Raw genomic sequence first — 16,124 nt, 5'->3', positions numbered from 1 at the left:
GTCGAAAGTTAGATTTGGTTGATAATAATATTTCTTTGGTTGAAATCAGTGATACTGTTTGCCTTTCTCAAAAGGGGAAATATGCATAACTTTTTTTTTTTAAATTGTAAATTTTGGAATAACTGTACAAAACCTTGAACTTGTAATGTAGCTTAAATGATATATTTTTTAGAGAATAATTACGAAAAGAATAATCATTTTATAAATGTACACTCTAATTTTGAACAGAAAAGCCATATCCTACTCTTCTACTACCAATTGGGATATAATTTACATCAAGGCCTGTCAAGTTATACACATTTTGCATGAGACTCACAAATTTTGAAGCTGATTTGGTGGCAATTTCATTTAATCTGTTGTGGTCTTTTAATTTTTGGTCAAATCATACACATTTTGGCAGCCCTGGATTTGTCTCATTTGAGATTATTTTAAGTCACTTTTTTACAAATCGGCAAACTTTCTGTAGGGTAAACAGCCTTATTTCCGATGTAATTGAAGGCCAGTAATATCACTGGAAATAGTTTCTGCATTAACTGTAAAATTTCAATTCTTTGTTAAGATATTCTGAATTTTAATTTTTCAACAAATAATTGCTTAATATACAAAAATTCTGACATCCCTGTTTAAAATGAAATTAACCCACTGAGTATATCCATATTCAATGGTGGGTCCACTAGAGGTTATCAGTGTTATAACCCCCTATTGTTGGAAAATTGTGTTAGTTAATTTCATGCAAGATTTGGACAAAAATTAGCAAGTAATAGTTTGAAATTTCCTATTTTTTGTGGGTCATCTCTAGAACCCTCTTTTCAAAATCTTTGCATAAAAAAAGAATCAGTTGGTAGTCATAAAACAACAAAGTAAATGTATCATGCTGAGAAAGCCAGTAGAATTTAACGTGTGAATTTATTGTTATAACTGCATAAATGCAATGCCCCAACTGGCCAAGATTAATCAGCATAGAGTACAAACACAAGTCAAGAATTCTGGAAAGAGTGAATTTCAGAGCAAGAGAGGGGTTATAGGCTATTATGTTCTTTAATGATAGTATTACACACTGAAATTAAACAAAACTTCCAAACAAAAAAGGGGGTTCCAATCCCAGGCACTAATATACACTGATTGTTGTATGTCAGTTTTTTAATAATTATGTGAAAAGTACTGTCAAATGTTTCAGGCAAAATTCCATGCATTAGAAATAGAGAGTCTTTACCAAAGATACTGTGTTCAGCTGAAACATTCCTTAACAGTTGCCCTGGTTGCCATGGCTATGATTATGCTGCTAGGAACATTAGTGTATCATATTGTTGTCAAGGATACTGAGGTAAGAACATCATAATTAATTAAATGCACCTTGTTAATGTTTTTTTTTCTAAATTGTATCTATATTGAAATGCTGTAAAGTTGATGTTTGTCATTTTTATGCCCTTTAATACCATAAAGAGACTGTTTTCTTTTGGTTATCCCTTACAGCTTTGTGTTGAAATTAAGAGAGTGCTACAGAAGTTTACCCTAGGGATTACAATTTACTTACAGAAATGGTAGAACCTTGCCTTTTCAAAGTTTCATATCAATGGAGCACTTCAGGAAAACCTGCAAATTGTGAAAACACCTTGGGAAAATATTTACAGTATAATTTTAATATAAGGCACTGGTACATGTACATGTATAACCTGTAAGAGAACAAAAAATTGAATATATTGGTATGTTATGCATTTTACAGTCTAACAAAATCTGTGATTTATCTTTATTAAATAAATTTCTAATCATCCTTTTTCTGTATTACAATTTAACTTCTTGTGAGACTGAAATTTGTGCTCTCAGTGCTTCTAAGGTCATAGGTTAAATTTGTATTGATTAATGTTATGAGGTCTTCATAATCTATCAGTAGGGATGAGTTTTCATGTTGAATTTGAATTTAAGTTCATAGTTCATAGTTCACAAGTTTATAATTTCCTTTGTGTTGAGTGTGGCTTAATTCGTGTCATTTGCTTTTTTTTTTACATGCTCCTGTTGTGTTTTGTCATCAGATTTCCCAAAGATTGACATACTACCAGTAGTTTTCCAACATTTTCTTTTGCTCCAACTATTGAATCTCCAAGAGTAATAGTTTTTTTTGTTTACTTTATTTGGTTCTCAAAGCAATTGGTGTTAAATTTTGAAGTTTAACATATATTTTTTTGTATTAGAATTTTATACATGTATGTATACTTATATCTGGTATACATGTATGTTGGTTTAAGTGTCAGTCCCAGTAAGAATCAGGCAGTAGGTATCATTTTGATAGTGTAATTTGACTATTTGCATCATCAGAATCAAGGAAAACAGACATGATTTTCCATATCATGGTGATGCACTTAGTTACAGTTTCATTGACATGCACTGAAAATGAACATTGCAAGGGGAGATAACCCTGACAAAAACCTCATTTTTAGAAGTTTCTATTGAAAAATTTCTGAGCAAATCCAATGATGCAAAGATCAAATAATGGTCTTTTCAAATAGAGAAAGCATCCTTGAGTGATATTTTATTTTCAGATTGCTGGGGTTTTGACATGCATGTTTCTGATTTTTCCCATTTCGCCTGATTCTTACAAACACTTACACTTAATCAAGATGCCAGATAATAATTGTTTTTAAAGGAGAGATAATGCAATTTTGGGGTTTTACATGTTGCAAGCAGAGGTATCACAGTTCCAGTTCACATTACAGAAAATACAATGATGAGGTTGAGTGGTTTGAGTTGATCCTTCTTGATTGATGGCAATCAGTCTGATAAACAGCCTTTAGTAATGTACTGGAAAATTGAAATTCTATCAGAGAATTCACCTGTGATTATTAGAACCAATATCTTACCAAATGATTAAAACTCCTTCTCAATTGTCTAGTAGCTTGACATAAGGCAGTTCATCAGGTGAATGGCTGTATAATCTTGAGTTACATACTTCATCCTCTGAACATCATAATTGTATGCGCTGTACTACTGGTAAATATTGACCTTCTCAACTCTTCAATGTTGAAACTTGAAACAACTTCTTATTAATATGGTCTAATAACCTGACTAACATGGTTTAATAACAAGGTAACTGATTCTAGCTACCACAGGTGCTATTTATTCAAGCCATAAAAACTGTAATCAATGAAAACACTTTTCCTAATAGCTGATTCTTTGTAAAGTGAAACATATTTACCAAACCCCTTTTGGATTTTAAGGAGATAGACCTAGGGCAAGGGACATAACTCTTGAAATCAGTGATATGTTTGTATCATATTCAATTTCATCAACGCCTATCAAGCTTTCGTGAGAAATAGAGTAAAATGCTGAATTACAAACGTTTGAATGATTTGTAAGAGTTGTGTCCCCTACCCTAGGTCTACCTCCTTAAAATTGGGTCAGTTTATACAGGTGCTGAGGTAGGTTTACCAAGGTTCAAAAATACAATTAAATTGATATAAAGGGACTTTGAATTTATGCGTTTTTTACAAGTTTTAGATTATTCAAGGTTCAGTTCAAACTGGTTTTACTATATTATAATAAAGATTGGAGATAGTATTTCATTTCATTTGCAGAAAGGATTTTTCATGGGAGGGTGGTATGGTCATGATGGGGATATTATTTAGTTGTCTGATTGAAAAGCCATGTCAATTAGAAAAAAAGGAAAATTACTTACAAGTATTATCTAAAAGATTTTGGCTTGATTGTGTTTTGAAAATCACCATACACAGTATAATCTGTCAAAACGTAACCCTGTTGGACTTTAAAATGAGTTTAATTCAGACATGTGCTCGGTTTATGAAGGTTTAAGTATCAGTCTTTATAAAAATCAGACAGGAGGTGATTCATGCATGTCAAAAACTCACCTAATTCACTTTTATTTCTTGTTCAGAAACAGCTGTAGACCACATAGCCAGTCTTAGTTCATATAGGTGTTGCACTTTTGAAATAAAATTTGTATAGTTGGTACATGAAATTAGAACTTTACAAGAGTTATCGTTCTTAATTTGGTTTGATTGGGTTGATTTTAGTGGGTGATTGAAGTGAAGTTTTCTCAAAAGTACGGATCTAAATGCAGATATGACTATTGTAGCATAAAAGTACAGCAGATGTACACCAGAAAAAAGCATCATCTAATCCATGGGTTTTTCTACACTATGAATCATTTCACCATTGGTAGTATCTGAATTTTATATGGACTGGTACTTAAAATATATTGAAATTGATATAAAGGGAAATTGAAGAGTGTCTGGTTCAGACAGGTTTTCAGATTATTCTGAGTTTGGTTTAGACAGGTTTCAATCTACATTGCATTGTGAATTTTTAAGATTATTATCTTTGTCTGTCTGTCTGTCTGTTTATTAAATAAAATTAATTCTAGAATAAGTTTAAATGAAACTTTCAGCAATGCTTAAGTTTGGCATATGTAGATGTTCATGTACATTACGCAAGTAGTTATTTTTGAATATTTCGGAGACATTTCAAGGAGAGATAATTCAGCTTACCAGTAAACATTCTCATTTTAAGAGCTTCAAAATCTATGAAAATAATCTTAATGTAGGTCATTCTGGTGATATACTTTTCTACTGACAGCTGCAGTATTTTAATAGCAGAATATTATTTGTACACAAATATGAAGTAGACTTGAATTCCAGTATAAGAATGCAAAACTCAAGGTCATTTCAATGTAAAATTATTCCTGTTTCAATTTATGATACAAGTGCCAAGCAGCAAAATTTATCACATTTGTACTTTATAAATATGATTAATCAATAGTTTCATTTGTATGTTTCTATGACATTAATAAATGACAGAATTTTAAGCCTTGATTTATTAAACTGTCTTAAGCCTGTTTGCTTTATTCATGGTACATGTTCTGTGCTGAAATGTTTATTTTTCTCCCTTCTAATTTGTCGGTTATTTAATTACTTTTTGCTCAGGATTTCAGAATATTTTTTTAAAAGTCCATGACAGACTGATGGAGTTTACAAACAAGTGTTGTAGTTGCTTTTGTGCTAACTGTCGGATAGTAGATTTGCGTGCATGGAGCATGCTCAGTTAACACTTCCACATGAGAATAAGTTCTTTTTTCTATCCAAGTATGCTCAGCAACTTAACACAAATGGATCTATACCTCTGGAAATAGGAACAAGAATTTGGCATGATTTTTGTTACACCCCATAACTTGCTGTGCTTGGCAAATACCTTTTTCGTACTTATCAAATTTTGAATTTTTATAATTTGACAAAAGCTAAAAATACCTGAGCATATTTCAAAATGGCTATAGGTGCCCAGAACCTGGCCTTATTAGGCAAAAAAATAATAATAATAATGTGCTTTTAATTATTACAGCTTTGAAAAAAAATAGTGAAGGTAACTAGGGATTAAAAAAAATATTTCTTTCACATTTAGTTTAGGGAGAAACATTCTGTTTAAGTAACACTCCAGATAAGAATCATTAAAGATGTGATTCATGTTTTGAAACCGAACATATTTTTATTTTTGATATTTTGTTTAAAATGGTAAAGTAAACAGAAAGTTACATGTGGTTTTTCACGTAACTCTTGTTTTAAGGAGATAAAAATTACATACATGTATAATGTACTGTAGAATTAAAAGTTATGGGAGATAACTCAGTAAATGATAAAGAAATACAATAGAAACTATTGGAATTTCGAAGAGAATTATTTCCTGAGAACGGACAGATTAGATACACTCTACAATAATTTGACTTTATTACAAAAATAAAAATATGTAGCCTTTTTGGGACGTATCATATATTACAAAATTTGCATGATTCTTTCAAACACTTCTACTTAACCATGCTTATTGAAAAAATAGAATATTATTAGAGTTGGTAGGGTAATAGGAAACATACATCTCTTTTTATTTGGCCTAAGGCATATGACTGAGATATTAAAAACATGATTCAGGTTAGTGAAAAATCATTGAAATTTTGTTTTGAATTGCATGTACAAATTGAAATATACCATAGTCTATTGTTACTGTTTTTGCTAGTAGCTTAAAAACCTTTAAAAATAGATTGAAAGATGGAAAACAGCATTTGTTTTCAATGAAAACCGACACTTGAGCCAGAAAGTAATTCATATTTATATGTTAATTCACATGAAAAATAAAAAAAAACATTCAATTCAAATGTATGTTGTCCAATGAACTTAATTTACTAGGTAAATAAGTACAGAAAAAGAAAGAGAAAATCATTCTACTCTTAGTGAAACAGCCACACTGTATAAATTAAAAAGAATACTGTGAAAGAACTATTGTTTGTGGGATACCAATTTTCGTGGTTTTTCGTGGATAGGCCAGACCACAAAATTTGGTTCCAAACAAAATGGAGAATCCCACTGATATGTACACTGAAACCTCAGAATCACGAAATTCAAGAATCCATGAATTTGTATTTCATCCCTAAACCACGAAAATAGGTATCCACAAATTAAAGTACTTTCACAGTAATACTGTTTTTTTTTATATATACAGTGCATATAATTTTGATTTCACTGGAGTGATTTTGGTATTTTATTATCACAAACTGCTGGTTCAAGTTGCTACAGCATGATAACATAAGTGGGTGTTGTCATTATATTTAAGGAAATGAGTAAATATGTATACATGAACATTTCCTAAACTGTTGATTTAATAGATCAAACTCAAGTTATCTATATTTTTTTCTTGTAAACATACATAGATAAACATGCAATATGGTCAAAAGGGAGTTAAAGATAAAATACATGCGTCTTCATCAATGAAATGCATGCTGCAAATGTTGAAATATTATCATGATTTCCTGGGTCAAAGATTTTGTGTGGGTGATGTTTCATTAAAAGAGGAAATTTTGGCATGGGGGTATTTTATGGGATATTTTCTTATTGCAAATGTCCCCCACAAGAAAAAAGTTTCATGTTAATATTATAGCTTAACATACATTTTATTGTGACTGAGCTCACAAATTATCACACACATTTATCTTTGTATAAAGTTTCATCAAAATCCTTCAAAAAATTTAGAAAAAGGATTAAGATGCAAAGTCCATACATGTAAAAAGACTTGTAAGTTGGTAAAACAAAGGGAAGAAAGTCAAACCACATACTGGGAAAGTACTTGAATTTGTGGATACCAAATTTCTTGGATTGAAGAAGAAACAAAAGTTTGTGGATTCTTGAATTCATGTTTTTGATGTTTTCAGTATACACATCAATGTGATTTTCCTTTTCATTGGGAACCAAATTTCGTGGATTGGCCTTCCCACGAAAACCATGAAAATTCATATCCCTGAAAAGGTAGTACTTTCACAGTAGTGGTATAAGGTCAATAGTTATTTATACTTTATTAAGCTGTCCCTAACACAGTAGAAATGCCCTGCGACTCTATACCTGAACCAAGAAGAATTCTAGGCGATGAAGAACATTTCAGTTTGTTGATAAAACAACACTATATTGTAATACTGCTGATGTCTCAACCAATGGGAATATGTGAGACTTCCTTTAAATATACTGTGCATCTGTGTTTAAAGTTCAAACAATACTGAATATGTCATTTCCAGTACATGTCACTAAAGTATTTGTAAGAATCAGGCAAAATGGAAAAAATCAGAAACATGCATGTCAAAACCCTGTTGATCAGACAATGTAATTTCACTCAAGAATGCTTTCTCTATTTGAAAAGATCATTAGCTGATCGCTGCATCACTGGATTTGCTCAGAAATTTTTTAATTGGATGTTAGAAAAATGAGTTATCTGCCCTTGAAATATTCATTTTCAATGCATTTCAATGAAGTTATAACTCAATGCACCAATATGATATGGAAAATCTGGTCTTTTTTTCTCTATTCTGATGGTGCAAATAGTCAAATTGAACTTCATAAATGATAGGTTTTTTCATACCATTCCTACAGAGACTGAAACTATATATTCGCGAATTTGACTGTCGTTCCCTCCGCCAGACTCGAAGTCGTACCACTATGATATCTATGGCAACCCCGCCTGCACGAAGTCCAGTGCCCTAAACCACTCAGCCATCTAGGTTATATAAATAATGGCTTCCGCTGGCCAGGTCATTCCTCCTTGTAGGATTAATCTAGGGCTGTAACTTAGCTCATGTAGGTGTTGTTATGTAGGATAGAGGATCAAATTAACGATACATGTCACAACAAATCAATATATTACCAACGTTTCAGGATGTGACGGCTCAATTTGCTACACTGCACCATATAAGATGTAACTGATGCTCCATCTCTATGAAAAATAAGTAATTTACATTCTTTTCTTTTCTATTTCAGGGTCTTTCTCCAGGAATTCTCCTCACCATCATCATCACCCTATCGTTAGGATTCATCACATTCTCCATAATTCTCATCTTTATACTTCGACATCAATTCTACTCACGATTTCCAACACTCCTTTCGCTTGTGATATGGATATTGTTGCTCACGGCGGCAAGTATTTATTACAATATTGTACAGACCAAAAAAGTGACGGACAACATTGCCGTAATGTTTTACATTATAATTGTTTGCTATATTATGTTGCCACTGTCGAAGAGACTGTCATTATTCCTGGGAATTTTGACTGTGTTGATAGAAATGGTAACATCAGCTATTTTACACTCTACAGGATCCGATATACAAGTAGAAGAGGTGAGTAATACCATGTTTTAGTCATTGATATTTTCAAAGTGCAAGTTTTCATGGCAATCTAATTCAAATCAGACCTATCAATTGTACTGCATGTAGGATCTAACAACACTCCATTCTACTTTCTGTTCCGATGACCTTCAGCTTTGAATAAAGCTTTCAAAATCATGGAAGATAAAATCTGATTGGCTGATCAGAAAGTCATCAGAACAGGAAGTGGAATGGAATGTTATTAAATCCTACATGCAGTGACTGAATCATTATGGAACAGTTGATAGGTCTTATTTTAATTAGATTGGTTTTCATTGTTGCTATGGTGATACATTAAGTTGGTTGCCTAGCAACGATATTGATGCAGTCTTGTTTAGAAAACACAAGTATAAAAATCAAGGGACGTAATACTAAGGACCAATTTGAAAAAAAAACTAAGTTTTATTTTTAGATAGGAAAAGGACATCAATGCCCCCATACCTGTAACTGCTTCATATGAATCCCTTGATTTGAATGATCTGCCCAAACCTGGTTTCTCACTATCTTTGCTTTAATTTGTATATGTAAATAATAATAGGATAATTTAATTGGAAAGAGTATATTACAAAGTTAAGGTATTGAATGCGGAAGAACACACAGATTGATCATTAACTTTTCAAGTGTTCTTGGCAATTATTTTGGTTATTCATCATCGCCAATCAATTATCCTATTTATTATGTAAGAAACTACTCAGGTAATCTCCATCTTATCATTGTTTTACCACGAGCTGGCCATGTTGCATTGTTGTACCACAAGTGATAGCGAGGGGTTAAATAATGACATAAATGGCGAGCCCATGGTAAAACAATGATACACGGGAATTTCCGGGATTTATTTCGAATCTAAAAGGATTAGTTTCTTCATATTTTTTAATAGACACAGCGTATGTGCTGTATGAAATGTTGGTCATACTTTTGTCATTTTTTTTCCACGACTGTGGTCTAAAGAGCTTTTGAGCAGGTCATTTCAGAAATAGATTTATTATCTCATGACATGATTTTGTTATGTGACAGTGACATCATCAACACTTTTTGATGAATGTTTGATAAGTGTTAGAGCTGTAATATATTTTTGTAGTCTATTCCAATATTAATGATAGAAGATGAACAGGTTTTATATTGCGCTAGACTTTTTTTTTTCTTTACGATTGAAGTCATTACTTCAGAGATTTTATGTTCATCATCATGAACTTGTGGATCATTACGGTGTATCCATCTGCGCCATGAAAACTGATTTGTTCAATATGTCATAATTTTCCTTTCCTCTTTCGTCTACCCTGGATTTGACTTTTTATGACATTACTCATGAGCTAGAAAAGCAGAGGACTCTTACCCTACCAGTACACCTCATCCATGCTACCAGTTTTTAGTGGAGTCCAAGTTGCTCACTTACTTTTACTTTGTATGTTTCATTTTATGTTCTTTGTTGTGTGTGCCTGCTTTCTATTCTGGTCTTTGTCCCTGGACTCCACTAGAATCTCGGTTCCCTTGATTACTCTTTTATCTGTTGAAATTTTTATTTTTAGCAAAAATGGTGCATTTGGCTTCTCAAAACTTAACATCACAAATACATGTACAGAAAAAGACATACCATCACCACAATTTTTTTATCAAAGGGAGATATTCACAATTTTTTTAAAGTTGTTTTGAAAGGTAGGTCATGCCCAATGACTTCTTAAAAAAGAATTTATAAGAAACATTAAGAAATAATAATGATATTGGCTACCACTCTCAGAGTGGTGTGATTAGTCATGGTATGTCGCTTTCTCATCTGAATATAGCTGAAATATTGCTGCTCGGACATTAAACCCCAACAATCAATCAATCATTCAGTACTGTAGATTTGCTATACTGTGAAAGTACTTTAATTCATGGATAATCAATTTTCATGGATCAGGGAAGGAACATAAGTTTGTAGATTCTTGAATTTGTTTTCAAGTTTTCAGTATACACATCAATGGGAATCTACTATTTGTTAGGAACCAAATTTCATGGTTTGACCTACCCAAGAAAAGCAAGAAAATTGGTACCCCACGAACAATAGTACTTTCATAGTATACACACTGATATATACATGTAGGAGCATTATTATAAGATACATGTACATGTAGGATCAAAGCCAATATTAAATACCTGTATATCATTATTATTGGACAGACAATTTTATTACCTTCAAATAAAAGTAGATTAAAGGCAGTATGATAGAAGACAATGCATTGATTTATAGATCAATCACAAAACTCTGTTTGTTCATTATTAGGGATAAAGGTAACCTAGCCTCTATTACACCAACCATAACAATTAACTTCCACTAATCTAGCTGTTAAATACTGTTTGTTTTTCTATCGATGGATGACAACAAGCCTCTTTAAATCATAAAAAAATTCAATACCTGCTGGCAGGATTTACATTTGCAATTAAGCTACTTGAAAAAAGGGAATAAAGTGCCTTAGTTTAGTTGTTAAAATATCATGATTTTTCCTTAGATTTAAGCAAGGGTTAAGAGGATCTCAGGTCTATTTGGACTATATCGTAATCACTGTGTCTGTCCATAAGTTTGATTGTCTGTTACACTTTTCTGTAACAGATTTCTCAGCAACTATTGGAGAAAATACATATTTGCATAGTATTTTTTTTTCCTGATGACTTGTACCATATCTTCTATTTACAATTTTGACAAAAATAGTTGAGTTGGGATATCTTTAGCATGCAACATCTTGTATCGAAAGGAATCTGTGAGAATGTCATATAAAATCATAATCATTTATGCAAAACTAGTAATTTTAACTGGATGCACCTATGGGTTTCAAATATTACCTCACCAATCCTAGACTTTTCTTGGAAGCTAACTTGAATCTCTGATTGAAACATTAAATGATTTGAAATTAGAATTATTTTGGATTTAAAAAAAAAAATAGTAAAAAAGTTTTTGTGAAACTAACAGTAGCAGTGAATGAAATTTATTAGCAAAGTTGTGAGAATGGTATTGACAACAATCCTACTATTGCATTTTAGTACTTATCCGTCTAAGAATCAGGCAAAATGTAAATAAGGTGTGGCACAAAAAAAAAAAAAAAATACAGAGAATTTATTGCATTAACCAATTAATTATACCTGATAACCACCAGAAATGACCATCAAAGTGTGTGTCAAATTTAGTTGAAATGCACTACGAAAAAATGGCGGGAAAATTTTCCTACAATCTTTTCCTATATAAGCAGTCAAAAAATATCTATATCACAGATGCTTCAGGATAAACTGGAATGGCTTTTTCATTGTTTTCTAGATGTACTGAATATATTTTAGGCAAAAATGACTAAATTGGGGAAAATGATGTGCCACCCACTGCCTGATTCTTACACAGAATAGTACATAAGTAGTGAAAAAAAATATGTCATTGTTATAGAATACCACAGTTTTGAAATCAAAACAGAAAATACCACTGTAAGCACGATAGGGGGAGATGTGATATTCTATCGAAACTTTCAAAACTGACATTATTCTGTATAATGGGGAAGTCACAGCAGATTTGACATTACATTGTCATTGGATATTGCAATTATTATTTTTTTTTTATCACAACAGCATCCTGAGATAGAAATTATCAGGCAGTAAAAACAATGGAAAAGCAATAATGTTGTCAATAAAATACACTTACATATACATTGTAATATTGCTAAAGATGTAGCATCTTAAAAAAAAACTACCGATACATGCCTTTGTGGCTTAGGTAACAGGGGTATGTGCCTTTGTGTCTTAGGGTGACAGGGGTATGTGCCTTTGTAGCTTAGGTAACAGGGGTATGTGCCTTTGTGGCTTAGGTAACAGGGGTATGTGCCTTTGTGGCTTAGGTGACAGGGGTATATGCCTTTTTGTCTTAGGGTGACGGTGGGTACATGCATTTGTGGCTTAGAGTGAAAGGGGGACTATGTCTTTGTGGCTAAGGGTGACAAGGGTTACATGCCTTTGTGGCTTAAGGTGACAGAGGCACCCCAGTGTTCTCAAGGATACTCTTGTATAGTTTCTGTGGTGGTTTTCATATGACCACAAATATTGCAGATCTTTTTATTTTCAATTTTCTAAAAGGAAAATTAAATTAAAAAAACCAAAACTGCTCTCTTTTTTTTTCTTTTTGCAAAAAGGCATGTGATAAATGACATCATGTAATAGTACCATGTAATTGTTGCCATATAAAGTTTAATGACTAATTAGATGATACGACCCCTAAGTTGTCTGAGTGTCTTCTTACAATAGCCCTAGTTTATTTTTAGGTCAAGGATTTCATCTTTCCTTATTTTAAGTAACCATTTATGTAGTTTATATTAAGTAATGGCTTTAAACCTTGATTGAAATAAGTCTGAATAAGTTTTGATTGTGTTCTGAATTACTTTGAATATCTGTAAGGCCATTACATGTTATTTTTTTGGTTCTCTGGCCATTTTTCCATGAAATTTAATGAGGGAAAGAAGAATTTCTTGCTTTGGTTTCATCTTCCAGAAAGTGATAAGCTGTTTTAATGTTGTTCACAGAAAAGAAAATAATAAGGGAGATACTATTTTTTGTTTTTTATTTTATTTGCCCCCTGCCACTACCTACATTGTAGAAAGGACATAGAATATGAGTGTTTAGCTGTTCACCTGGTCACACTTCTTGAGGGAGTTTGTTCAAATTTTGTAGGATTGTTAGTAACCATTTTTGTGGTTGATCACAGTGGGCATAAGAACTAAGAAATTATTTTTATTGGCCTTAGATATTTACCACCACTAAACACCAAAAAGACAACAACTGATAATGCACATTTTATAAGGAAGATTGTGAAATGTATTGGCTGTGGTTTAGTCTCAAAGAACTGTCTGTCCATATCCAGCAGTTTCTAGATGATGACCTGAGAATGGATCTTGTTGACACTTTGCACACTTGTTTAGTACCATAATATACAGAATAAGGTCAATTTTTACTAAAATTCAAGCTGTAGTTTTCTAGTTAAGCCATTTAAAACATTTTGACATTCTATTTTTTTCACTATTACATGGCAGTTACATAAATGCCCTATTATATAGCTTTTGAAATTTTCAAGTAAATTTGAAGGCAGTTACATGTTTTAGATATATCTGACTCAAGATTTTGTAAGCATATATCTACCCTGTATGTAAAATTGAAAAACTTAGCAAGAAAAGTTTTTATGGCAAAAATTGGCAAAAAGTTTAAATAGGGTAATTAACCTTGTGAGGGGTCAATAGTGGAAAACAAATATGTATATATTTTTGGCCTGAATCATGTTACTTTCTAGCAGCATAATATTAAGATTTTGAGCTCAGTATCAAATTTGAATTAATTTTCTTCATGCTTGTAGATTTTTTTAAACTAAGCTTCCTTTAAAAGAATGTTTTTATAAAATAACAAATAGCCTGGCAAAATTTAAAACATTTGTACCAGAAAAAAATAATTAGAAAAATATTCCGATTTTTCTTTATTACTTTAAACATGTGATTATTTTTAGAGCTTACTTCCTTATTCTAAATCAATCATATTATTGACAATTAACATAAAAAGTGAAATTTTTCTTTTCATGATAAAATGTAATACCAGTATTATAAAAATTTTGGCTTTATGTTGAAATCATGAATTATTGACAAATCCATGATCAATTTTCATAAATCACAGTTTTTCCTTTTTTTGTCATTAAAATATGTAATCAATAATGTTTTTTTGCTGATGGCAATAATCCATAACATTATACATAAAAGACATTAATGTATATTAAGCGATCAATTCTTGATTAAAAATTGTAGTAATTGTAATTTTAACCTAATGAATTAGATTTAGGTCAAGAAAAAAAATATTTATTGGTGAATATATGAAATACATGTAACTGTGGACAAAAAATATAGTGTGACAAGCATTGAATGAAACAAATATTGAAATAGCCATCATGGCTAAAAACTTGGGACTGTTCAAATTTACAATGTTGCAAGATCCACAAAAATGTGAAATGAAAACTCTGCACAATTTTACTCCATGTATTTCAAATGTCTCATTGTCATCCTTTAACCATAAAATACAGGTTAAGTTCAATTTTCAGGGAAGTCCAAAAAGTAGTTTTTGTGTTAAACAACTTCTAAGTTTGCCATCCCCCCTTTTTTCACCATAACGTGGCAGGATATCACTTAATGTTTCATTAATGCAGTATTTTTCCTATATGCTTTCAAATACATGTACATATACACATCATAGTACATTTCTACTAAAATCAATGGCTTCCAGATTCTTAGGGTACAAATAATTTTTTAAAATTGTTTATGGATTTCTGAATCCATGTCTGCTATTTGATCATCTAGATTTTTGGCTGACTATAAGGTTATGGCTTCATTACAGGACAATTTAAAACTTTCTTTTATTTCTTAAGTATTTTTATTTAAGTTTGATAGAAATCTTTTCAATCAGCTAGTGAACTAACAGTAGACAGATCATCAGATAATGGATACCCTGGAGTTAACAACATTGTGTTTTGTATGTTATTTTCTATCAAGTATAACCCTCATTTGCCAAATCTATTATCACTACTATTGACCAGTTAAATTTTCACAAGCGATTTTATTTCGCTAATTTGGCAGTCAAACGAAATTGTAAAAATAAATTTCTGGGAACAATGGAAAAAGGAAGGGATATGATGAAATGTAACAGATGCACACTTGTATAACCTAAATCCAAAATAGTAAAAGCACTTGTGTAAGAAAATTCTGAAAGTCCCGACAACATAAGTAATAAAATCCATGGTAACAGAACAATGACAATTTTTCAAAATCAGATTAAAAAGTAAATGTAATATACACAGACTCTTGGGACCAGGATTTTTTTTTTTTAATCACAAAAAGATATCATTGAAACATTTTGTTTCCATATTTGAGTTATGTGTGTTCTCAGTCATGTTCGCTTGCTATTTAACATTGTTTATACTATGCCCAATTTCTTGTCTGTCTCCTTCTCTAAGAAGGAGAAAGACGAAAAACTGGACATAAAACTCAAATATGGAAACAAAATGATTTAATGATCTTTTTTTGCAATTAAAAAAAAAATCCTGGTCGCAAGGGTCTGTGGTAATATAATGACACGAAGACACCTTAATGACTGACATTTCCTGATGATGGACAGGCACATGAAATTTGTGGTGTTAAACTCCCCCCCTTTTAAAGTAAGTCTCTTTATTGTGGAATAGATATTATACAGAGCGCAAGTCAGGATAGTTAAAGCCAACGATTTTTAATTGATTTCCTGACAGGCCAAAATAATTTTCTGTGAAAAAAGAAGTTTGTTGAAAATGTACTAAGAGGTTGTTGACTTTATTGTAAAGTTACACAATTTTGAAATTTACATTACCACTTATGCATATTATGTAATATTTCATTTCATATGCCAAGTTTGTTTGTTTTTTTCTTATGATAAAAT

General features: G+C 31.6%; 1 protein-coding gene across 8 annotated transcripts in view; it reads left to right on the top strand.

Moving 5' to 3' along the window:
* LOC148617136 (adenylate cyclase type 2-like) overlaps positions 1-16,124 on the top strand; it is a 99,220-nt gene that overhangs the window by 17,236 nt on the left and 65,860 nt on the right. For all 8 annotated transcript variants that reach the window (XM_088584464.1, XM_088584466.1, XM_088584465.1 and 5 more), the window contains exons 3-4: positions 1,178-1,324; positions 8,295-8,651. In XM_088584464.1, the coding sequence (XP_088440590.1) occupies positions 1,178-1,324; positions 8,295-8,651 (504 nt within the window). The remainder of the gene's footprint in view (positions 1-1,177; positions 1,325-8,294; positions 8,652-16,124) is intronic.

This window comes from Perna viridis, chromosome 5 (genome assembly GCF_037379345.1).
Source record: "Perna viridis isolate PV_CMFRI_1.1 ecotype Kerala chromosome 5, ASM3737934v1, whole genome shotgun sequence".
Taxonomy (NCBI): Eukaryota; Metazoa; Mollusca; class Bivalvia; order Mytilida; family Mytilidae; genus Perna; species Perna viridis.
The sequence above is the reverse complement of the archived record's forward strand: the minus strand, read 5'-3'. Positions and strand labels throughout refer to the sequence as shown.